Source organism: Typha angustifolia, chromosome 1 (genome assembly GCF_048772165.1).
Source record: "Typha angustifolia cultivar Huaian chromosome 1, ASM4877216v1, whole genome shotgun sequence".
NCBI lineage: Eukaryota > Viridiplantae > Streptophyta > Magnoliopsida > Poales > Typhaceae > Typha > Typha angustifolia.
The window spans coordinates 1,864,338-1,889,654 of NC_133239.1; the positions used below are offsets into that span (position 1 = coordinate 1,864,338).

General features: G+C 39.4%; 3 protein-coding genes across 4 annotated transcripts; 2 read left to right on the forward strand and 1 right to left on the reverse strand.

Moving 5' to 3' along the window:
- Nucleotides 1-774: 774 nt before the first annotated feature.
- On the forward strand, nucleotides 775-14,608 carry LOC140758168 (glutamate synthase 1 [NADH], chloroplastic). Of its 2 annotated transcripts, none has more exons than XM_073094253.1 (23): nucleotides 775-1,077; nucleotides 1,252-1,667; nucleotides 1,746-1,865; nucleotides 2,025-2,138; nucleotides 2,284-2,436; nucleotides 2,560-2,660; nucleotides 2,917-3,013; nucleotides 3,633-3,742; nucleotides 3,863-3,966; nucleotides 4,107-4,286; nucleotides 4,388-4,731; nucleotides 4,847-4,911; nucleotides 5,006-5,475; nucleotides 5,997-6,866; nucleotides 7,120-7,274; nucleotides 7,793-7,954; nucleotides 8,195-9,757; nucleotides 9,954-10,175; nucleotides 10,883-11,157; nucleotides 11,652-11,957; nucleotides 12,550-12,817; nucleotides 13,209-13,466; nucleotides 14,099-14,608. In XM_073094253.1, the coding sequence occupies exons 2-23, from the start codon at nucleotides 1,320-1,322 to the stop codon at nucleotides 14,345-14,347; spliced, it is 6,534 nt and encodes a 2,177-aa protein (XP_072950354.1). In that variant the 5' UTR covers nucleotides 775-1,077; nucleotides 1,252-1,319; the 3' UTR covers nucleotides 14,348-14,608. The 2 variants fall into 2 exon arrangements, with proteins under 2 accessions (XP_072950354.1, XP_072950362.1); XM_073094261.1 differs by having other exon boundaries at nucleotides 776-1,077; nucleotides 9,957-10,175.
- A 1,804-nt stretch (nucleotides 14,609-16,412) lies between these two features.
- On the reverse strand, nucleotides 16,413-19,760 carry LOC140758815 (uncharacterized). Its single transcript, XM_073095131.1, has 3 exons — nucleotides 19,032-19,760; nucleotides 18,414-18,954; nucleotides 16,413-16,749 (listed from the first exon to the last, which is right to left on the reverse strand). Exons 1-3 carry the CDS (start codon nucleotides 19,655-19,657, stop codon nucleotides 16,588-16,590), a joined length of 1,329 nt encoding a protein of 442 aa, XP_072951232.1. The 5' UTR covers nucleotides 19,658-19,760; the 3' UTR covers nucleotides 16,413-16,587.
- A 187-nt stretch (nucleotides 19,761-19,947) lies between these two features.
- On the forward strand, nucleotides 19,948-24,985 carry LOC140758810 (beclin-1-like protein). Its single transcript, XM_073095115.1, has 10 exons — nucleotides 19,948-20,210; nucleotides 20,498-20,853; nucleotides 20,954-21,124; nucleotides 21,618-21,742; nucleotides 21,859-21,907; nucleotides 22,111-22,269; nucleotides 22,547-22,632; nucleotides 22,909-22,980; nucleotides 23,725-23,874; nucleotides 24,477-24,985. Exons 1-10 carry the CDS (start codon nucleotides 20,057-20,059, stop codon nucleotides 24,700-24,702), a joined length of 1,548 nt encoding a protein of 515 aa, XP_072951216.1. The 5' UTR covers nucleotides 19,948-20,056; the 3' UTR covers nucleotides 24,703-24,985.
- Nucleotides 24,986-25,317: the final 332 nt, after the last annotated feature.

A 25,317-nucleotide genomic window follows, 5' to 3' on the forward strand; every position in this document is an offset into this window, starting at 1 on the left:
AATAGGTGTAATTTTTATCTTTATTTTTTTACAACGTGCCAATCTTTTAAGATTCTGTATATATATATATATATATTTAAATAATATTCCTTTAAAAGATTCAATATCCGAGATTCTTCGCGGTGAATCTAGTAAAATATTCATGCACGAAAAGCCACATCTAGATGCAAATTTGGCTAAAAGTTATCCTAAACCGTGGATTAATGCTAGACCCAATCAAATCCAGTGGGTAAATTAATTCTACAGCTTAGTCTGGGAGGCAAAACCCAAAAAGCAACTAAAACATCTAATCAATCATCTCCAGTACGATTGCCTCCTCTTCTTATCGTTGACTTTGGTGAAGCTAACGCTGTACAGTATTCCGATACCGCGGGACGTGTTAATTAGTGGATTATTGGATAATCTCGTGATTAGTGAGATGAGATACGTTTTAGTTGTTAAAAGGGAAGGAAATTAAACTTTATCTTTTTTTTACCGTAAGTTGCGGAGCCGCGGAGGTCCGGAGCCGAGGCTAGCGAGCCCATGGGCGGAGTCCACGTGCGCTTTCGTGGGGCCCTCCACGAGCGGCTGTCGCGTGCCGCATAGGGGGCGGGGGGAATCCCTGGCGGTGGGCCCCAGGAGTCCATTTTCTGAGGTTAACGATTTTAATCGCAAGTGGAAAAATGGAAATAAAATTATGAGGAAAAAATGATTCGAGAGCGGGGGTAGATGGGATGGTCCCTGCTTACCTCCCAGGTCACTCTCTATATATAGCGGTGCTCCGCCTCAGGGAGGCGTAGAAATAGAGAGAGGGAGATAAGAGGTGAAGGGGAAGACGAGGGTTTTGGGAATCTTGTCTTTTGCGCCGTCTTCCATTTGCGATCTCCTTATCTCAAGCGAAGGATTGAGTTGAAGGGGAGAGAGAGAGAGAAAGAGGGGGATAGGCGGTTGTGAAGGGATCTGTGGGATTTTATTGTTTGGCGCTTTTTGTGGATTCGAATCCGGTGAGATCCACGAGGTTGGTGAAGAGGGGTAGCGGAGAGCAAGATCTGTTGCCTTTTTTTTTTATCGTTTCCCGAGGTCAAGTGTATCAAAAGGGTGGGTTGAAGATCGGGTTTCCTGTGTTTTTCTTTACTTTTTCCTAGTTTTTCTTTGGCTTGGTTTGAGAGTAAAGGTTTTTAGTTCGATTGGGTCATTTGGTTGAACTTTTGTGCGAATTTTTTGACTTATGGGTTGTGGGTTTCCTCATAAGATTGGTTGATTTTGGATCAGGGTTTTGCGAAAGATCAGATTTCGATCTCAAATCGTCAAAGAACCAGTTCGTCTAGAGGTCTCCGGCGATGTCCACCGCGCAAGGTTTAACCTTTAAGGTGCGAAATGAGTCGGTTGCTGTTCCTCCTGCTGCGAACATTAAGAGGAGCATACACCGGGGAGGCAAAGCAACGCAGTACTCTGTTTCCAGACAACTGCAAGCGGTTAATCTAGACAGCGAGTTCCTCGGCTCGAAGGTTCCGGTCCCGGAAGAAAGGGTTCAAGCATGGCAGCCGAAGCCGAGACTTGTTTCGCCGTCCATGTCGTTGTCGGAGTTGCCGGAGAAACCCGTGGGCCTCTACGATCCTTCCTTCGAGAAGGATTCTTGTGGTGTTGGGTTTATAGCCGAGCTCTCCGGGGAGTATAAACGCAAAACTGTGAGTATTCAGACCTAATGGGCAATTTGTGATTGAAATTTAGCATGTTTTACTAATATTGGTCGGTCTATTTTGCAGGTCGCTGATGCGATTCAGATGCTTGAGAGGATGGCCCATCGTGGCGCATGTGGTTGTGAGAAGAATACCGGTGATGGAGCTGGTATCCTTGTTGCTCTCCCCCATGACTTCTTTGCGGAGGTATGTCTATTCCTTCATTGTTTTGAGATTAGAATTTACCTTTTATGTGTTTCATATGTAGTTGGCGATAGTTTTCAAACAAGTTACCAGATATTCTTCTATTTTCGGGGCATTTAGTCATTATAATTTATGGATTTAATTTTCTGGTTTTGGTTCCAGGTAACCAAGGATGCTGGATTTGAGCTGCCACCACCCGGCCAATATGCTGTTGGCATGTTCTTCTTGCCAACAGACGAGACACGTCGGGTAGAAAGCAAAACTGTATTTACACAGGTCTGCCTGAATTTCCAATCATTAGTATTGTTGGATGAACCCGGTTTTATATTATCTAATGATCTATCTAACTTTCTGTAAACGAAGTTCTCTATATTCTTTAGTTGATTGCTTGGTGGTGAGAGATATCATATTTCATATATAGGTTGCTGAGTCCCTGGGACATGAAGTTCTTGGATGGCGCTTGGTCCCAACTGATAACTTGGATTTGGGTGATTCTGCGGTGAGAACAGAGCCAGTCATTGAACAAGTATTTCTTTCAAAAAGTTCAAAATCCAGTGCTGATCTTGAGCAGCAGGTCAGTTCCTGACTCATCCATGTCCACTGTTCTGATTATATGGGAGGTCAAATTATAGAAACATTGTACGTTGCTCAAGACTTTCTATGATAATATTTGTCTCGTCTCTTTTGTCAAATGCAGATGTATATACTGAGGAGGGTTTCGATGGTAGCTATCCGAGCTACTTTAAATATGCAGCATGGTGCATCAAAAGACTTCTATATATGCTCACTATCTTCAAGGTGAGACTGTTTGTTCCTTGTCCATTTTTGCCTGAGCATGTTGGGAGATTTGATGTTTTTCTTCTCAATAATAGAATATAATTTTTGAATCAAATGGAAACTTGTGCTCTTATGAAGAAGAATCTTTCTTAGACTGAGTTCTTGCTGCCTCTTTCTTTCTGATAATTTTTACACTTAATGTGTCCCTTACAAAAGATTAAGCTTATGAATAATTTGATGACGGGATTACTTACTTTTCTTTGTTCTTTGTTTACAGGACTGTTGTTTACAAAGGTCAACTAAAGCCAAATCAGCTGAAGAAATACTATTATGCAGATCTTGGCGATGATAACTTTACAAGTTATATGGCACTGGTATTACTCATTTGACATTTTTTATGTGCATGAACTCTTATCATAGTCAAGTTAATATTGGCAGCAGAAGACTTGTGAAGCTAAATGATTTTTTTTTTTTCCGAATTTTGAGTTGTGTCTACTGTTTGGATGTTTGTGTTGTTAAAACTTAAAAGTATGAAGTACTTCTCACCTGGAGTGGCCTGGTAGGAGACCGTCTTAGTTGATACATATAAACCTGGTTGCAGACTATGATGCAGTTCTTTTCTTGAAGATGAAACTTTGACTGAGTGGGTGGAAAGGAATAATCTTTGGCGAAGTTAGTTTAGAGCCCAGACTAGTTTGTATTAGATCTGAACAGCAAAGTTAGCGTGGCCTGGTAGGAGACCATCTTAGTTGATCCATATAAACCTGGTTGCTGAATCTGATGCAGTTCGTCTGGAAGATGGAACTTTCATTGGGTGGTGGAAAGCAATAATCTTTGGTGAAGGTAGTCTAGGCCCAGACTAGTTTGTATTACATCTGAACATCAAAGTTACAGTGGTTTTTGATTGCCTTGATGCATAATTTTCTAATTTTATTAAATATATGCACTTGAGATAGTAGGATATCAATTTTCAAACTTCATATTTGGATGCAGGTCCACTCACGATTCTCCACCAACACCTTTCCCAGCTGGGACCGTGCTCAACCAATGCGTATTTTAGGTCATAATGGGGAGATAAACACACTTAAAGGAAATAAGAATTGGTACTGTCTTAGACAACCTTTGTATTTCCTTTTTCCCAGTTGGCATGCATATTTGTACAGTAACATCAATGCTTATATATGTTCAACTATTTATATATGGTGGATCTGTCTTTTGCTCAGGATGAAGGCACGTGAGGGTCTTCTGAAGTGCAAGCAACTCGGTTTGTCAAAAGATGAGATGAAGAAACTTTTACCCATTGTCGATGCTAGCTCGTCAGATTCAGGTGGGAATTGACATGAAATCTGCACCATTTTATGCATATATTTTAAAGTAGATTTGCACTTCAAACTTTAGCAGCATTAGAACATACCTATAAACCTTTTTTCTGTTCAACTCTAAACTGGGAGAGTATTGTTAATTTAGGTGCTTTCGACGGTGTTCTTGAGCTTTTGGTTCGAGCTGGAAGAAGCCTACCAGAAGCTGTAATGATGATGATACCCGAGGCATGGCAGAATGATGAAAATATGGATCCTGATAGAAAGGCTTTGTATGAGTATTTTTCAGCACTGATGGAACCGTGGGATGGGCCTGCTCTTATATCATGTAAGATTTGTAAAGATTTGTGAAGTAGTTCTGTTTAATATCTGATAGACATTCAGTTCTCATGCTAATGCAAGCTAAATTCTACTTATTCTTGTATTTAGTTACTGATGGTCGGTATCTTGGAGCAACGTTGGATCGTAATGGGTTGAGGCCTGGTCGCTTCTACATTACACACAGTGGGCGTGTTATCATGGCTAGCGAAGTTGGTGTTGTGGATGTTTCCCCTGAAGATGTGTCCAGGAAAGGGCGACTAAACCCTGGAATGATGTTATTGGTGGACTTTGAAAACCATGCTGTCGTTGATGACGAGCATCTCAAGAAGGAATACTCAGAAGCACGACCATATGGGGAGTGGCTTAAGAGACAAAAGATATGCCTCAATAATATTGTTAATTCTTTAGCTGAAACTGACAGGATTCCTCCAGTCATATCTGGAACAGCTTCAGTAAGTCCAAATCACGGCAAATGTATTGAATTTATATTAGTTAATTTAGACTGATGTAGAAAGAGATTGACAGCAGTAGTAAACCTAAGTTCTATTTATTTTCATCTTTATACAGAATCTCGATGCAAATGTCGAAAACATGGGTATTCATGGAATTATAACTCCACTAAAGGCCTTTGGGTAAGTAAATTATAGTATTACTGGTTTTTCTTTTCTTTTCTTTTTGGGTTTTTTTTGCCAATTTGATTGATTTGTAACTAATTTTTAATTGCAGTTACACAGTAGAAGCCTTGGAGATGCTGTTGCTGCCTATGGGGAAAGATGCAGTTGAAGCTCTTGGCTCAATGGGAAATGACACTCCCTTGGCTGTGATGTCAAAAAGGGAGAAGCTCTCATTTGAGTATTTCAAACAAATGTTTGCTCAAGTCACCAACCCTCCCATTGATCCTATCAGAGAGAAAATTGTTACATCTATGGAATGCATGATAGGTCCAGAAGGGGATTTATCTGAAACCACTGAAGAACAGTGTAATCGGATAGCACTGAAAAGTCCTCTTCTATCCGAAAATGAAATGGAGGCAATTAAAAAGATGAACTACCGTGGATGGCGGAGTAAAGTGCTTGACATCACTTATCCTAAAACACGTGGTAGAAGAGGTTTGGAGGAAACTTTGGATAGAATCTGTATTGAAGCTCGTGATGCAATTCGTGACGGCTATAGGATCCTCGTACTGTCTGATAGAGGTAAGTATAATTTGCAAACTGTAATCTTATAATTAGTTCTCATTGTAATGGAGCAAAGTAGCTAATTATTCACTGAGGATGGCACATTGTGAATCCACATCCTTCTCTGTAGAGGAACACAACCGTTGCCAATACTGAGACTGCAATCCTGAATCCCAATATTTTTAGCTATATTCTTTCATTTCAGTCACAATTTCAGCTACATGTTTACCTTAGCGAGATTGACCTACACCAAATTTTGTGTCCATAGACCATAATATTATCGTTTTATTGCTGCTTCCCTATTCATTTCTTTTTTCAAAATGCTTGAAGAATATGCTTGAATTAACTTCTCTTTTCTACCTTTCCAATCTCTGGTAGACTAGTTTTCCTCAAATCCGTATTTTGCCCTTGTAAATGAATGTTTCTTCTGAACTGCCAGATGGATTTGTGCATTCCTGCTGTTTCCAGATTCTAGTTCTTATTTGAAGCTCCCGAATATCTGAACCTCTCCCTTCTTTTCTTCGAATCTTCTGTTGTAGGTTTTTCATCAGAGCGTGTTGCTGTCAGTTCCCTTTTGGCAGTTGGTGCTGTTCATCAACATCTTGTTTCAAAGCTTGAGCGCACACGCATAGGCCTGATGGTGGAGTCCGCTGAGCCTCGTGAAGTGCATCATTTTTGTACTCTGGTTGGATTTGGCGCAGATGCTATATGCCCTTATTTAGCTATCGAAGCAATATGGCGGTTGCAGATCGATGGGAAGATCCCTCCTAAAGATGATGGCAAGGTTTACACACGAGAAGAACTTGCCATGAGGTACTTCTATGCTAGTAACTATGGAATGATGAAAGTTCTTGCTAAAATGGGAATATCCACTCTGGCATCTTATAAAGGTGCTCAGATTTTTGAAGCACTGGGTCTTGCTTCTGAGGTAATCCATAAGTGTTTTGAAGGCACTCCAAGTAGAATTGAGGGTGCAACATTTGAAATGCTGGCTCGAGATGCTCTTCACCTTCATGAGTTAGCTTTCCCATTGAGAGCTTTACCACCTGGAAGTGCAGAAGCAGTTGCATTGCCTAATCCAGGGGACTATCATTGGAGGAAAGGAGGTGAAGTGCATCTCAATGATCCCCTTGCCATCGGAAAACTACAAGAAGCAGCCAAACTTAATAGCGTGGCCGCATATAAAGAATATTCTAGACGAATTCAAGAGCTGAACAAGACCTGCAATTTGCGTGGTATGTTGAAGTTCAAGGATGTTGCTGAGAAGATTTCCTTAGATGAGGTGGAACCTGCCAGTGAGATAGTGAAGCGCTTCTGTACTGGTGCTATGAGCTATGGTTCAATTTCACTGGAAGCACATACTGCCCTTGCTATGGCAATGAATAAAATTGGAGGCAAATCTAATACTGGTAAGGATTCCAAGAAGGCAATCTCTGTTTGGATGAGCTTATCATTTAAATTTTAACAGCATCAACTATATGTGTGTTATATGCAGAATACATCAGTGTTTCTCCTAACAGCATATTAAATTGTCTCTTTGACAATTCTCACTATCTTACATATGGTCTCCTACTCCTGGTACTAGTTAAGCCGGGATTTTTGTTAAGTATCTGTCTTCTCACTTGCTTCTAAATTTTTTTACATGTTATACCTTTATAAAAGGTGAGGGAGGTGAGCAGCCATCACGTATGGAGCCTCTTCCTGATGGTTCAATGAACCCAAGGAGGAGTGCAATCAAGCAAGTTGCTAGTGGAAGGTTTGGAGTTTCAAGCTATTACCTTACCAATGCTGACGAACTTCAGATAAAGATGGCTCAGGTATCTTTCATAATTATATGTTCTACCCTAGAGATCTATATAATTCTTTTGGTCTAGCTTCTTTTTCATAATCATGTACTTATAATTCACAGTGTATAATTCTTTTTCTCCAACTGCTTATGTTGATTGTTTGATGCCTCCCTAGTACTACCAGGAACCAGCTACATTCTTGGAACAAAATATTCCTTTTTTGTCCTTATATTTGTGGGATAGATACTGCTTATTCTACAAGGCATCCATTTTTTCAGTTGCATCCATACATGATGTAGCTTTTGGGTGAGGTTGTATAGCAACACAACTTGTTGCTTTATCATATGCATCATGACACAACAACCATGATGACCACTGAGAGGGGCCAGCTATATGGATCCCTTCAGTACATCCTTTTCTATTTAATGCAAGATCAAGAGCTATCATGTCTTCTCTTACTGTCATCTTATTTCACTTTTGGACTTCCCCCATTTCGAAGAACATTTTCTTGAATTATTTTGATGATATCCTGTTATTGATTTTTATAGGGGGCAAAGCCAGGTGAAGGAGGTGAACTTCCAGGCCATAAGGTTATTGGGGATATCGCAGTCACAAGACATTCCACTGCTGGTGTAGGGCTCATTAGTCCTCCTCCCCACCATGATATATATTCTATTGAGGACCTAGCCCAGCTCATTCATGACCTAAAGGTATATAATCATTATTTCCAAGAAAAGCTCTTATTTTCTGCAATAACTATAACTGTCTTAAATTGGCAATATTATTGTTTTCTTCTGCACTGTAGTATTGTTGTCTTCTGGAGTCTTTTCAATAATTGCCAGATAAAGAATATTGCTTTTTCTTCCAAGATTAGTACCTATAAATTATAAATACACACCAAATATCTTATATGTCAATCAGGATGCTAATTCTTCTTTCCTTCTCTGTAGAATTCAAATCCAGGGGCTCGAATCAGCGTTAAGCTGGTGTCAGAGGTTGGTGTTGGGGTAGTTGCTAGTGGAGTTGTGAAAGGGCATGCTGACCATGTTCTGATTTCTGGCCATGATGGAGGCACTGGGGCTTCCCGTTGGACTGGCATAAAAAATGCAGGTCTTCCTTGGGAGCTTGGCTTGGCAGAGACACATCAAACTCTAGTGCAAAATGACCTTCGTGGTCGAGCAGTTCTTCAAACAGATGGCCAGTTAAAAACTGGAAAAGATGTTGCTGTTGCTGCTCTACTTGGTGCTGAAGAGTTTGGTTTCAGCACTGCACCTCTGATAACTCTTGGCTGCATTATGATGCGAAAATGTCATATGAATACTTGTCCAGTTGGCATTGCCACTCAGGATCCAGTACTTCGTGAGAAGTTCGCTGGAGAACCAGAGCACGTCATAAACTTTTTCTTTATGCTGGCAGAGGAGGTCCGCGAAATCATGGCCCAGCTAGGTTTCCGCACACTTAATGAAATGGTTGGCCGTGCAGATATGCTGGAGGTTGATAATGAAGTGGTGAAAAGCAACGAAAAATTGGAAAATATTGATCTCTCACTGCTACTTAAGCCTGCTGCTGAGATTCGGCCAGGAGCTGCTCAGTACTGTATTGAGAGGCAAGATCATGGTCTGGACATGGCATTGGATAACAAACTTATCTCTTTATCAGAAGTTGCACTCAAAACAGGTGTTCCAGTTTACCTTGAGGAACCGATTCAAAATGTAAACCGAGCAGTAGGTACCATGCTCAGTCATGAAGTTACAAAGCGGTATCACCTGGAGGGGCTACCTCCAAATACCATCCATATTAAACTAACTGGAAGTGCTGGTCAGAGCCTTGGTGCTTTTCTCTGTCCTGGAATCACCCTTGAGCTTGAAGGGGACAGCAATGACTATGTTGGGAAAGGGTTATCTGGTGGAAAGATTGTAGTTTATCCTCCAAGAAAAAGCACCTTTGATCCAAAGGAAAACATAGTCATCGGGAATGTTGCTCTATATGGAGCTACAAAAGGTGAGGCATACTTTAATGGAATGGCAGCAGAGAGATTTTGTGTCCGTAATTCAGGTGCTCAAGCAGTAGTAGAAGGTGTTGGTGATCATGGATGCGAGTACATGACAGGTGGCACTGCTGTTATACTTGGGAAGACTGGGAGGAACTTTGCTGCAGGTATGAGTGGTGGAGTTGCATATGTTCTCGACATGGACGGTGAGTTCCACAGTCGATGCAATCCCGAGCTGGTTGATCTTGAGGATGTTGTAGAAGAAGATGATGTCATACAGTTGAGAATGATGATAGAGCAACATCGGCGTCATACCGAAAGTGCTTTAGCTAAAGAAGTCCTCTCCAACTTCCAAAGCTTTCTTCCAAAGTTTGTGAAAGTATTTCCACGAGATTATAAGAAGGTTCTCCAGAACATGAAGGCCGACAACAAACTTGCTAAAGCTGACAAGCAAGAGAAAAGAAAGATGATTAAAGCATCCGATGAGCTTAAGGAGTCGAGAGGTTCCTCATCGAGTAAAAAGGTAAGGAAATTTCTTGGTAGATACGGTCACAGATTCTTTGTTCATTTAACCACTCTCCCATTCCTGAGAAGTAGAAGTTGTCTTCTCATGTTTGCACCGTCTTGCTTGAAGCTGATGTCCTCTTCAGTAGACTGTTAAATTTATCTTTCTTGATGAATTTCATTCTTAATTCAGCCTTGGCTAATCCATTTACTAGCAGGAAGTTCAATATGCTGAACCATCAATTAGGCCAACTGAGGTTGATGATCCTGTAAAGAAGGGTGGCTTTATTAAATATGAGCGGAAAAACATTTCCTACAGAGATCCTGAGAGTCGAACAAATGATTGGAAGGAAGTTGCTATTGAATCAGTGCCTGGGCCACTACTGAAAACACAATCTGCTCGTTGCATGGATTGCGGAACCCCCTTCTGTCACCAGGTAACTATTTGAATTTGCACCCGTAAATTGTTGCAAATGCTCTTTCCGTGATTTTAGTTAATTATCATGTAATGAGGATTTCTAGTATCTTTGGACTTTCTACATGCCTAAAAATTTGTGTGCTAGAACAATTAAAGATTAGTTTATGGTAGGATTTCGAAAAAATAATAATTCAAGGTTTCTCATGTGGGGAAATTCTGTGCGTGTTTTATATATATGATCTGCTACAGGTGATATATTTGTCTGGCAAGCAATTTACTCTCTAATAGGTACGGGAATCCTTTTAGTGTATTTAGTGTCCACTGCCTTTATATGGATTTAAAAACTTATGTTGCATCCTGGTTTTCTGACTTTGTTTTAGACTTTTAGTGACTGTGATTGGAATTGAACCATGATGTAGCCATCTGGTTCTAGTCCTCGCATCTTTACCTTTGTTTAAAAGGTTTATAAAAGGTCTGCTATATTAGAGGAGTTAAAGTTCACTTGTAGCAAAGAGAAATTCATTCAACTTATTATGTATTTTGTGGTTGTTACATATGGTTTCCTTACAAATGAAGTGGGAAATGGCCATTTATTTCTGACTTAAATTTTTGCATGATACTGTTGAAATCCTAGCCATCTTGCCAATGGCTTTGCATGTTCTTTTGTGGAACCAGTTTGCCGATTTCTGATGACTTAATCTATGTTGCTTCTATTTTTTTTTGCAGGAAAGTTCTAGGGCAGGGTGCCCTCTTGGAAATAAGATACCAGAATTTAATGAGCTAGTCCATCAGAATAGGTGGCGTGAAGCATTGGATCGGCTCCTGGAGACAAATAACTTCCCTGAGTTTACTGGCCGAGTTTGCCCTGCTCCTTGTGAAGGTTCATGTGTTCTTGGCATCATTGAGAAGCCTGTATCCATAAAAAGCATTGAGTGTGCCATCATAGACAAAGGCTTTAAAGAAGGATGGGTTGTACCTCGACCTCCACTTCATAGAACAGGGTATTCATTGTCCAAATTCTGCTTCAACTCTTTTTTTCTTATATAAGTAGTCTTAACTCTTTAGTTTTTCATTACTAGGTTGTGTGCTTCTGTCTATTATATAGTTTGTGGTTGAGTAGTTGGGATCACATCATGCTTTTCAGGAAAGTTACTGTAGATTCATTGTGCACAAGAGAAGTGCTTGGATCATATAATGTCGAGAGCTAATGACAGTTTGACTAACAATTGAATGACATAAGCATGCTGGCATGTTGTTCATACTCTTTGAGAGTACTTTTCCTGACAAATTTAGTTCTCTGTGACATGTCTGGTTGTGTATGACAATTATTTACCGAATTAAATAGCATATGAGAAGCTGGTCTTCTCAACATTGAAATGTATTATCTGCAGGACTGATAAATTTAAACCATAAAAAATAGGCTTCTCACTTTCAGTATCTTTTCATTTGTCTGTGCAACACTAGTGTCACTTCACAGCCTGTTTCATTTATGCAGAAAGAAAGTTGCCATAGTTGGAAGTGGGCCAGCTGGCTTGGCTTCTGCTGATCAGCTAAACAAAATGGGCCATTCAGTAACTGTTTTCGAGCGTGCGGACAGAATCGGAGGCTTGATGATGTATGGAGTTCCAAACATGAAGGCAGACAAGGTTGATGTTGTCCAACGCCGAGTTGATTTGATGACTAAGGAGGGGATAAATTTTGTGACGAATGCCAGTGTTGGAACGGATCCTTTGTATTCCCTCGATCGTCTTCGTTCTGAAAATGATGCAATTATTTTAGCTTGTGGAGCTACAAAAGCAAGGTAATAAAGCACATGCCTACCTTAGCTGAAGATGTGCAAATATGATAACTTGAACTTTAGTAGGTTGTATTGCATGTCTTTCTTGCTAGCGGTTATTACTTATTTGTGAAAAGTAAATTCTTAGGAATTTATTTGCAAGTATTCTACCAAATAGTTCAGTTGTTGAAAATCCTTTTTTGCAGTTTGACATTTTATAAGACTGATTTAGCACTGTCTGTCTTGTTATAAGACCTGATAGAAAAATTATACAGGTAGTTAAGAAATTATGAACTCTGAGGGGAGTAACAAGTTTTCTAGTTTAAATTCTGTTAAGGTTGAATTAATATTTGTCCACAATGTAGTATCATGCATATGCAAATTAACTATTATGATCTTGAATTTGTTTGATTTCTCATTTTTAATTACTTGTGCATGTTTCTTCATGCATATATATATATATACACACACACACACACACACACACACACTTGTGAATTTATGTTAATGATATATAGCTGATGTATCATCTCATCATATTGTCCTTTTCTTTATGACTACTTTGGTTCCTATGATCTATCTGTATCTTATGCATCAAGAACACATTCTTATACAGGGATCTGCGAGTTCCTGGACGGGAATTCACAGGGATTCATTTAGCAATGGAGTTTCTTCATGCGAACACCAAAAGCTTGCTTGATAGCAATTTGCAGGACAATAATTACATATCTGCCAAGGGGAAAAAGGTGGTTGTTATAGGTGGCGGAGATACAGGTACTGATTGTATTGGGACATCCATCCGACATGGTTGCAGCAGCATTGTAAATTTAGAACTTCAACCGGAGCCACCTCGTGAAAGAAGGCCAGATAACCCATGGCCCCAGGTCCGTTTCTCTCAATATTATTTGCCATATATATTGCACCATAAAACTCTTAAATTTCTTTAAATTGAATTTCACATGAACTGAAATATAGATCAGATTGTCATGTTATGAAAATAAGCTTTCAGAAAAGGCCAGAAAAAGAACAATCCGGAGCTGCTTTACTTTTCCCTATTGTGATTCTGTCTGCCCGACCTTGAAGAATGGGAGGCAATAGAAAATAAGCTTTTCTTTCTCTTGTTTGGATATGGCAAGAGAGGAGAACTGACCTTTCTCTTGCTTTCATCTTACCCTCCTGGCCGTTTTTTCTCCTATTCTCTCCTTAAAATTCATTCTGAATGAAGAAAAGTGGCCTGAAGTGCAAAATTCTCATTTTTGTGTTCTTTTGTTACAGTGGCCAGAAGTTTTCAAAGTGGATTATGGTCATGAGGAAGCTAAAACCAAGTTTGGGAAGGATCCAAGAACATATCTCGTCTCAACCAAGCGATTTTTGGGTGATGAAAATGGAGCTGTGAAAGGTCTCGAGGTGATAAGTGTACAGCGGGTGAGGGATAGCAGTGGAAGATACAACTTCCAGGAAATTGAGGGCACTGAAAAGATAATTGATGCTGACCTCGTCTTCCTTGCTTTGGGCTTCCTTGGTCCTGAATCGGTCAGTTCTTTTTACTATTTGTTTACATGATAATACAAATATTTGTTCTACTATTTGTTTACTCCATAATACAGAATTACAGATATCTATTCACATTATCCCTTTGCAGTTATTACACATCCTGCATTCACCTTCAGTTAGCTATCTTGATATTTCTTTTTTATATGATTGACATGTGCTGTACTAACTGTAACTATTTTCTTCTTTTGTATGGGGTTTTTGTGAATTTTACCCTTGTATTATGTAATACTCTGATGACATAAAGTATTCTATATTCCCAATTTGTAAATCTGCACATAGTTGTTGGTTCCTCCGCATCCTTTCTTACATTTACAGAATATCTGCCTTCTGCTTGGAGTTTCACATAATGATACAAAGGTATATATCGGATTGCTTATTTGCAAAGTTCACGCCACAAGTTTTTGCTGGAAGTTTATTCAATTGCATATTTAGTACCTTTTATTTTTAGAAAATTCATCCGGTTGTAGTACCTATCACAGATTTACCGATAACATTTATGTTGTCACATTAGAATGTATTGGTTAGTTAAGTTCATCTTCCAATGTATCTAGATACTCAGGAGAAAGGAAGCCCTTAAAGGTCTAATTCACATGCTCTCTATATCCTTGCAGACTGTTGCAGATCAGCTGGGTCTAGAACGAGACTTCAGATCAAACTTCAAAGCTGACTTTGGGCGATTTGCAACCAGCGTGGATGGCGTATTTGCTGCAGGGGACTGCAGGCGCGGACAGTCACTCGTCGTTTGGGCTATCACTGAGGGCCGCCAAGCAGCTGCTGAAGTGGACAAGTATTTGATGGGAGATGAGGCCAAAGCTAAAGAGGATGCTCCTGAAGATCTGGTTCAGATCGCCGCCAATTAGATGATTTGAAGTTTCTTGAAACTTTCTTGAAGGCAATGAAGTTTGTGGTCGGAAGACTAAGTTGTTTTGTTTGTGTGAAAGGAGAGCCTATTGTGTTCTTCTAACAGTTCTTTTTTGGGTCAAAGCTTGAAAATTTTGTTGGGGTTTACTTCCAATGATGTTTGTCCAAAGGCACAGTTCGTGCTGTTCATGAATAATGTATAGCATTTCCTTGAAACTAATAATCGTTGGGAAATTGTTCCCCGAGTATTTAAAAAGCAACTTGTGCTTATTATCTTTTCTCTTTGTGTTGATTAAACAAAGTAATACAACCTTATATTGATTTACAATGAAATTCCTTAGAATATTTTATTTATTCTGACCACAAACTTAGTACGGTCCGAAACTCGTCGAGACTAGACTGTTTATGTGGACCAGTAGATAGTCAACAAAGTCAATCATTCTTGTGGTTGTCATCTAGAAATCTCCAAATATAAATCGATCAAAAATTTGTCTCTAAGCCTGAGTGTTGGATTAAAGACTTAGACTTGTACTGGAGAAACGCGCATAAGTCAACATTGGCACCATTGATAGACTAAGAATGATTCCAAAGGAGTTCAAAACTTCAAGATTATATAAAGCTTAGAAATACTTGTAATATTTAGGAGATAGATTCAAAATGAGTGATTCTTATTTCTTAGGGTCAGTCAATTAAGCAACCGTTATCGCTGTCAATGAGTCATTATTCTCCCTTTTTCTAATTCTCTTTATATTCTATAAATTCGCATCGTCCTTGACGGTCCAGCTCTTTGCGTGGGCATAAAAACCTTCATCGTGACCGTCAAAAGTCCACGCATTGACGAGCCTCTCGATCTTTGTTACAAGTAGTCCCATTTATAAATCCTCCTACAACTCTCCTACTATATTAACTATAACGCACCCACTTAGTAGTTCCTTACCATCTTAGTTATATAGATCACATTTCTAGCCATTCTCTCATCTCTCTCTCTCTCTCTCTCTCTCTCTCTCTCTCTCTCTCTCTCTCTCTCTCTCTCTCTCTCTCTCTCTCTCTCTCTCTCTCTCAATGGGTAATTGTTTCACTCATGAGCATAAGAGGCCCAAACGTAAATCTAGCAGCTGTGTGGTTCCGATGGAGGTCGTCGACAACCCGCCGCCTCGTTTGGAGGAGCCACCGGTGTATTACTCGGTTGAAGAGATCAGAGATAAGGGTATTATAAGAGTGAAGATGGTGATGAAGAAGACTGAGGCGGCTCAACTACTCTCTAAGCTCTCTGGCAGCTCTAAAGAAAAAACTATAGAGCGTATTCTGAGAGAGCTGGAAAGAGGTAATGGTTGTCTTCGAAGCTCGACGACGGTGATGACCGGTGGCGACCCACGGCGACCGGCACTTGAGAGCATTCCTGAGAATTAAGTGAGATAATAATCAATTTATACATTTCTTATCACAAAAGAAAAAGTCTACTAATTTACACACATTTTGTATGTAGTTAGATGTTCATGAGAAGATTATTTCAGTAGTAAGTTTAGGGAAGTACGTATTGCTCTACTTGCCTTGATATACTTCCAAGTTGCAAACGGTTGTGTATTCCCAACTGAGAGATGGGAATTAATAATAAGCATGACCCAGTTTGTGAGAATTTCATGCATCCTATGTACCGTTATGCACTTAGTATAACTCTATTTATTGGCTGCTAGATTGCTAAAGATTCTTTTGTTTTCTTTTTCTTTTTTCTTTCTTGCCTATAGTAAGTTCAATATACAATTGAATCAGATAAACTTACGTCAGTAAGCATCAAAAGGCATAAATCCCGTATCCAGGATGCAGACAATTACTCCAAAAATATGATATGATGATCTATAACATGACAATAAAAGAAGGCGGAAATCATTCCATAAACATCTTGAAAACGGCGGTTGAGGTCTTACGACAGAAGCATACACTGGAACAAAAGGTTTCATAGAACATCGCAAGAGCAGAAATGGCAGCATGACATACGGATTAACAGATGTTCCGAGATGTTTGAGCAAGTCAAGGGTCAGTTGCTAGCATACAATCCAACATTCGTACCATCTAATATTACTGCATTATGCGATGCATCACGCTCAGAATTACAATATATGTCAAATTTGTTCTGAAGCATCTTACAAGAACAGGATCGAGCAAATATCTAAAGTACATATAAATCTCTAACACTTGATTCCACGATTGGGAATGCATCAGAGGTGTCTGGAACTGAGAACTATTTTCCTCCAGATGCAGGCCTAGCGAGAACCTTCTTTGGTAATTTCTCCAGGGGAGTTGTTTTCAGCAGGAAAAGCCTTGAAGCACGCTCTTGCAATGTTCCACCGCATTTTAATCCATGTGCCTGCAGTTCTTCTTTGAGCCTCTCCAAGCCAAGAACCTAAATATCACAATAGAGATGAGGTACTTGATGAGTTCACAATAGGTGCAGCACACAAGGGGTATAAGAAAAATAAAATTTGACTACTACATATCATGAAAAGAGTTTCATAGGATGCAACAACCGAAGTTTGTGAGGAACATGCTAGGTAACAGGAAAATGTGTTCCATATCTAAAAATTGAACATATGACCAAACAGCATTTGACATTTACCAGCAATGCAGTTGGAACAGACCCACCAAAGACAGATTACATAATGCAGATCTCAGAGGTTGAGCAGATCAACACATATGATTGTGGCCCCTCACCTCCCGCACAGCAAAAATCCAACTTGATCATACATGTGAACAACCATCTCCAGCCCTCTCCTTCACCACACCTTCATGCTCTGTCCTCCCTTCGCCTAAATTCTACTTGCCCCCCCAACTCCCCCAAATAAAAATATCCAACATGATCATATGTGTGAACAACCCTCACCAGCCCTTTCCTTCACCACACCTTCATGCTCTATCCTCCTTTGCCTAACAACTATTTCAAACATCTCCTCTTCCAAAACCATCTACTGTTTTCCACACCTATCCTCGCTTTCTACCATCAATCTCTAATGAGAATCTTGCAGTAATACTTTCATTTAGCTTAAATATCACTTAAGAGGGGATTCTAGGATAACATAAAAGAACAAAACAGTTTGCAAATAACAATAACATATTCCATCATACTGTTTCCTCCAACACCTATCCTCGCTTTCTTCTGTCAATCTCTTATGAGATTCTTGCAGTAATGCTTTCATTTAGCTTAAATATTACTTAGGAGGAGATTCTAGGATAACATAAAAGAACAAAACAATTTGCCAATAACAATAACATAGGGCGTTTCCTGCAGTTTAATAATGTAAAGGATCATATACAAATTCCCTCACTCTTCACCGCTTTTACTTCGGCATGTGTGCATTTGTTAGGTGGGTGGGAGAGTGTGCGGTTATACTACTGTCCTGAAATAGCAGTACAGCCAGCGATATCATGATTTCCTAAGAACAAATATCAGTGAAGTAAATGTTTTTTTTTTCACTATAACCTACCTTAGATAAGCATTTGATGAAACAAATATCCAATCCTACAGTGTAATTTCAGTACTTCTCTGCAAAGTCCCCAATGCCAACTCCATAACAAATACTGTTGTGCATTAAATTTACTAAGAGCATAATAGTTACCAATTCACATGGTTCCTTTCAGAGACTGTTACACTGAGAGAAGGGAAGAAAATTCAATAACATTGTAAACCTTTGACCACATTGTATTGAGTTTCAATCCTCGAATCATTTAAAAAGATTGCAAATGTTTTTTTTAAGAAAAAACACCATGAGTATCATACATTCATACTATGTCTGAGCTTTCACCACAAAAGATTATCAGTTCACAACATTTTGCTATTCAAAAGATTGTAACAAGTTATAATTCCTAAGGTTGATTGAAAACATTTTTAGCGATCTAACCCACTAAACTCTTTACTGCACACCGATAAAGCTTAGACAAAAGGCTACTATAGCTAGCAGATACCTACAATATTTCAATGCTACCTTTCCAGGCATTCCTAATCTAGAACAACTATTCACAACAATATACAAGGGAATGAAGTAATTCACAAAAGAACGATATACAACATACCTCCAATTCTGTGGATGAATTGTACTTATCCAGGCTAAATGGCTCCTCCAAACTTGAAAGACTGATGTCCTCCACAACTTCTTCTGCTGTACCCACCTCATGTTTTTTATCAAGCAGTTCAGTTGGGATGACACTCTCAATCTCCGACTCCACATTATTTGACTCTGGCACTCCTTCCAAACTAGGAACCAAACTATTTTGAGCACCAACTTCTTCTGGACTATGTGTTTCAACTTCAACACTGGCATCTGATTCTGGATTATTATCTCCACTTCCAGAACCCTCGCTCAAAGATTGAACAACACAAGTTTCATTAGTTTCCTCCAAATTGCTCCGCTCAGACACCGCACCTGAAGATTCTCCGTCCGATCGAGAATCAGAAGCTGAACCAAGATCTGAACTCCCCTCCTCAATCTTATGCAACCCATTAGAACAATTCGCCTCATCAAGCACTACAGATTTCTCATCCCCACCATCATTCTCCTCGTTGTCATCATCATCTTCATCGCTATCACTTTCCTCCACCTTTTTCTTTCCCAACCTGGAGGAATGAATCAGATCATCATAGATTCATATGAAATTTCGCATGGTATTGACGGAAGAACCCTAAAAACTCACCAAATCTTCAAACGCTTCGAAGATTTCCCGGAGCCCGGTAAGATTTTCCTCTTAGAATCTTTGTATAGCTCGAACGATTGCCGGACTGACTCCTCCACCTCCCCGACGCAGCGCTCGGCGTCCTGCTTATACTTCTCGAGGTACTTATCCACCCCGGACGAGGAGCTCTTCTTCACCTCTTTCGCCTTTTTCTTCAAGAACTGCTGCGCAAGCTTCTCCAGCTGGCGATCCTCAGCCTCCGCCTTCCACTCCTCGAGCCTCTTCTCCGCGTTGACGTGGCGGAGGCGGCGGCCGCTCATGTCGCGGCAAGCGTCGAAGTTGTTCGTCTTCTTCTGCCCAGCCTTAGTGGCGGCGCCACGGAGAAGGGAGCCGAACCCGCCCTTGCCGCCGCGGAGCCGGAGGAGGAGGGAGCACGACGGGAACAGGCGGTCGTCCGAGGAGGCGTGGATAAGGGTTTCGTCGCATATATCGCGGCGGCCGGAGACGAGGCGGAGGGATTGGAACGGAATTCGGGTTCTGGCGGCGAGGGCGAGCTTTAGGGTTTCACCAGAGACAGTGGGGGAGGGGATCTGAAGGCAGTGGGTTTTGCCGTCGAGGAGCTTGACGAAAATTTGGTAGACCGCCATTTCTAGGATTTGAAGGTGACCGAACTGGATCGCTTCTGTCTGCTCTCGCGAATGATCGAGGAGGAAGGAGGAAAGGGGCGAGGGATAGGATGACGCATAGTATAGGTGAAGTTTTATTTATGCGGTCGAAGTGTTACCGAATTCAGATACTCCGGTTCAAAATATATCCGGATCCGATGAGTTTGGATATGCTGTAGCCTGTAGGACATAGACTCATAGAGTGTGAGCGGATCCAAATAAACCCATTTTATAGTAGACCCTGATCCGATTACTTCGGATATTACCGTAATCCGAACGTATCCATTTTAGAGCCGGTCGTGAGCTCTCTCTCATCGGAGAATTGTCCCTCTCGCTCTCCACGATTTGAGTCTAAATTGGGGAAATCTAGGCATAGAGTCGATGAAGGACGAAGGCGGAGGAGATAAGGGGAAGACCTCCTTCCCTTTAGATCCCAATCTCCCGAGATGGGTTTGCCAGAACTGCCGCCACGCCTTATGCGTCGTTGGAGTCGAATCCTATGCCGAAAAGTTCTTCAACGATCCCTCCCGATCCGGTTAGGACTTCTCTTCTTTGTTCGCAGTCTATTCTCCTTTTTTCGGTTACTAATCGATCCTCCTATTTGATCTGTGTCATATGTACCAAATCATGATTTAATTAGCCTCCAAGCAATTGATTATATATATATATATATTTATTAGTAGTTAGGTTTCATAAGAATTGCCGGAGGTTGATCAGAATAATCTTATCCTCGTTTTTCATGCTCTTATTTGGATTTCTACCGGAGGAACAGTGAAAATGGTACTCACAATCTTGATGTTTTTTCGTTGTGTATGTATGCAGGGATGCAGGCCTCTTCGATCCAGGCCAATGCCTTGGGATCTAGTAGAATGGAAAACTCTTTCGTAGTGTTGTCAAGACATAAACCACAGGGTCCTGGGGTACCTCCCCGGCCACGGAGTGCGTTTCCACAACCGGAAGCCAGCCAGTCTGCAAAAGCGATGGAGGAGTCATATGTTGTGTTGCCACCTGCCGCTGCTTCCATGTACAAGGGGGAGTCCACCTCTGAGGGTGTTGGGTTTCAATCTCCGGCTCGCAGTGCAAGTCCGAGTAGTCAGTTGCATGCAAACAATGCTGGGTTCCACTCCAGTGTGACTGTTTTGAAACGAGCGTTTGAGATTGCCACTTCCCAGACACAGGTAAAGATGGTAGCTCATTTTTCTAGCTATCTTGATTTTTAGAATATAATAATGGAGATATAATTTGAATCCTCACATTTTAAGGCATTTTGTCTTGTAGGTTGAGCAACCTCTTTGTCTGGAGTGCATGAGGGTGTTGTCTGATAAACTGGATAGGGAGGTTGAAGATGTTAATAGAGACATCAAGGCTTACGAAGCATGCCTTCAACGCGCAGAGTTGGAATCTTACAACGTTCTAAGTGAGGCCGACTTCATGAAGGAGAAAGAGAAGGTACAAGTTTCTTAGATGATGCTTACTTTGTTAAAACAGTTAATTCATTCAGTTCTCTGTGTGAAGCTAAACAAGGTGCAATAATTTGAGCCAAATGCCAGAATTTGACTTCAAAAACTCCAAATTCAAAGAAAATGGGTGAGACAATACTGTGAAGCATTAATTTGGAAATCTGAAATTTCAGGCATAGAAGCAAAGATGATTGCCTATTCTAGAGATGTTTGGTCTAGGTATCGAGACACGTTTAACCATTCTTTCTATTCCCTTAGTAATTGGTAAATTAAGCTTGAATCTAATTTGTGACAATTGAGATTCGAATGCTTAATGGTCAATGAAGAGTTAGCTCTTGCTTTCTATTTGGTTAATTGGTTGGTTTGTTGAATGACATGATTCTATTGGAAAGTGGTCTTCTTTTTTTAGTTGTACTTTAGTAGCTTTGATAACATAACAAATCTTCAACATTTTCTTTTCTGAATGTTTCTTCTATTACCAGATTGAGGAAGAAGAAAGAAAACTTCAAGCTGCAATTGGAGAAGCCGAGAAGCAGTATTCAGAAGTCAATGCCGAGATGAAAGAGCTTGAAAACAAATCCAAGCTCTTTAAAGAGTTGGAGGAACGGTGGGTAGTCCAATCTTCTTATCAATGCGTCGGTTGTAGATTCATTCAGAAGTCAGTTATGTCATTTTATCTTATTTAATCTGCAAAAAGTGTCACAATATATTCCTTTAAATCAGGTATTGGCATGAATTCAACAATTTCCAATTTCAGCTGACCTCTCATCAGGTACTTCTATATGACTTATTGTTATTTTCCTGTTTCTCAAGACTTTCTCTAGCTTACCTTTACTTCCTATAATGTCTCTATGCCCTCATAACCACAGCTCATGTGATACAATAAATATATTGCTGATCGAGTTCTTGTTTGCTACTTTAATATCACCATTCCTCACTGTAAGGTGACAGTCTTTTCTATTCATTAAATTTCAGGAAGAGAGAGATGCTATTTTGGCTAAGATAGAGGTTTCCCAAGCACATCTGGAACTGCTAAAGCGAACCAATGTGCTGAATGATGCATTCTTCATTTGGCATGATGGAGAATTTGGAACTATAAATAATTTCCGACTTGGTCGCCTTCCTAAAATACCGGTATTTTGGGCAACTTGGGGCATAGGCCTTATCTATTAATCCCTTTCTCATGATCAAGTTTCTTTGCTCATTTTTTTATCCACTTAATTACTTCAAATGTGATGTGAGAGTTGTTGGACTTTGGAGGAGAAGAAGTGGAGCAAGAAAACACACGACTGAGCAAATCCTACTTTTTCCTCCATATTTTTCTGTTGTTAGATGTTTGGCTGACCTCTGTTTTAATCTTCTAGGTCCTAGTAGAAAGAGTAAATCTCTATTGTTGTTGTTGTTGCTGTAGGTTGACTGGGATGAGATAAATGCTGCTTGGGGTCAGGCATGTCTTCTTCTGCATACTATGGCTCAATACTTTCGCCCAAAATTCCCGTATCCCTGAACTGAATTGACATTTGCTTGCTGCCATTTACTTTATCTATGGTCACTGACTCACTGTGCACTGTAAATACTTTGCATGCTAGTGTAATCTTTTGTTTTTTCCTGACGAATCAAATATTTTCTTGTTTGGAAGTTCCTTTTGAAGTTACGTGTGTTTGTGAGTTTACCAGACTTGTTTTCTGCGTGTTCATCATTTCAAGGTCATGTACATAGCAAATTGAATTTCTTCTACAATATGGTATTTGTATTCTTAACTCTTTTCGTTAGATATCGAATTAAGATTCTTCCAATGGGAAGCTACCCACGAATTATGGACAGCAACAACAATACATATGAACTGTAAGTTCTCTTTCAATATCTTTCTACTCATATTATTTAAAGTTTTTTAAGTAACTTAAAAGCTTAGTTCTGTTCCTACATATGAACTTTTCTTTATTTGATTAACTTTGATCTCTTATTTAAATCAATCTGAACTGATGTAAACCACTTTATCTGTCAAATGAGTAAATTCTTTCTCTGTACCTGCATTTCGTGTTCTTGTTATTAGAATATAAATATATACATATATGATGTCATTCATCTATGTTGAAGGTTTGAAACAAAGGTGTCATTTTCTGAATTTTGGATATAAGGGTATTCTCTGCGACAATCATTTAAGCATATGATGTGGTTAGTTTGCAGCACTTAAGAAAGATATGAATAAATAAGTTATGACCATCAACTGTCTTGTCTAAAGTCCAAGAGAAGGAAGCATTGGTTGAGAGGATGAAGTTGATATTGCACTATCTAAGAATGTTTTCGTTGACATGAACAGAGATAATTCATTTGAAGTTCTCTCTCTCTCTCTCTCTCTCTCTCTCTCTCAACTTTTTACTATGATTCTCTTCGAGATATCGAAGTTTAGCACTACTCTTTGTTCTTATTTTTCGCTTTTATTTACCTGATCAGATGGAGCTTTTATTTGATATTTTTTCCGCTTTTGAAACATTTTTTTGTGATGTATTTTCCATTGTTATGAAAAAGAGAGGTATGTTCAGTTCTCAATTTATTAATTTAAGAGTTCGTCTCTTCTTAATCCTCCAGGTTTGGTCCTGTGAATCTATTTTGGAGCACTCGATATGACAAAGCGATGACACTGTTTTTGACATGTCTGAAAGAGTTTGCTGAGTTTGCAAGTTTGAGGGATCAAGAGCATAATATACCACTAGACAAGTGTTTCAAACTCCCTTACAAGTGAGAACTCTTAACTATGGTATTCTCATAAATTTTTTCCTTAAAGAAGTTGCAGTGTTGCAAGTCCTATGATTTACACATGCAAACTTGAATAGTTTTTTTTCTTTTTATAAAATAAAAAACCTTTTTTGTTTGTTCTGTAATATTTTCCTGCTTATTAACCCGTGTTATTACTATAATATTGGGGTTGGCGGTAAAGTATATTCCATGGAGGTCAAATACATTTGATGTAGGTTTAGCCGTATAGGCTACCATGGGTAATCAGTTGAAAATGAAAACAAGAAAATCTTAATTTTGTTTATCTACCTTGTCTAGCATATTCTCTAATATCCGGCTGTGAAATTCCTTAAAAATGAGCAAATTTTCTGGACCATGACATTGGCCTTCCACAAAAGCTTATATTTCTCCTTTTCCTAGCATATTCTTTATTATTCTGACTGGTAATATGTGGGCTAGCTGTCTGAGAGATATTGAACTTTTGCTGAAAAAATGTTTCAATTGTACAGGGAAGATTTAGAGTTGTAAATTGCAACTGTGGAAAATTATCCTTTTGCTATGTTCCATTTTATCATATCACTAAGGCCAGAATTTTGTTTTTTTAGGATTGAGAATGATAAAGTGGAGAGCTACACAATCACCCAAAGTTTCAATAAGCAGGAGAATTGGACGAAGGCCCTAAAGTATACACTCTGCAATTTGAAGTGGGTGTTGTACTGGTTTGTTGGCAATACTAACTTCCAGCCACTTTCTGCAACGACTTCTTCTCCCAGTGATGTTCCATTGCTTGGGCCATTGAACACAAAGCAAGCTACTGACCGTAGGAGCTGATTGAAACTGGAAACGATTTGATGGAGTTACGAGCTTATATTAGATGAAATATCCTGATCTACGCATGTACATAGAGGAGAGGGACTAGAGTTTCCTCTAATTTGCTGTACAGTTACTAAAGTTTCCTCTAAATTCCCTTGTTGCTGTAGTTATAAGTCTTAACTACAGCAGGTGCTGCTGCTCTTACTTTTTCTTTGTGCATAAACTCGAGCAGCAGAGATAAGCCACAAGTTCTTCTTGTACACGAGTTACAGGAACAATTTAATCCCTTAATGCTAAATAACTGCACTTATGTCTCCAAAAGGTAAAAGTAAAAGTAAAATGTATATCTAGATTAGATGTAATTATTCACTGTACTCTTCAGTATGCAGCAAACAGATTGTATGAAAATATAAACTACAATAATAAGGAAGAAATTTTTGGGAATTCTAAAACGGGCTTTTACAATTTAATACCCATTAGTTTTATATATATATATATATATTCAATTTTATATGATAAATTAGAAAGTTAAATATAATTAAATTATAAAATCTAAACAATGTGATGAAATATTGATATTTGAAAATTTCACAGTTTTTCGAATTATATAACCATATAACTATATATAATAAA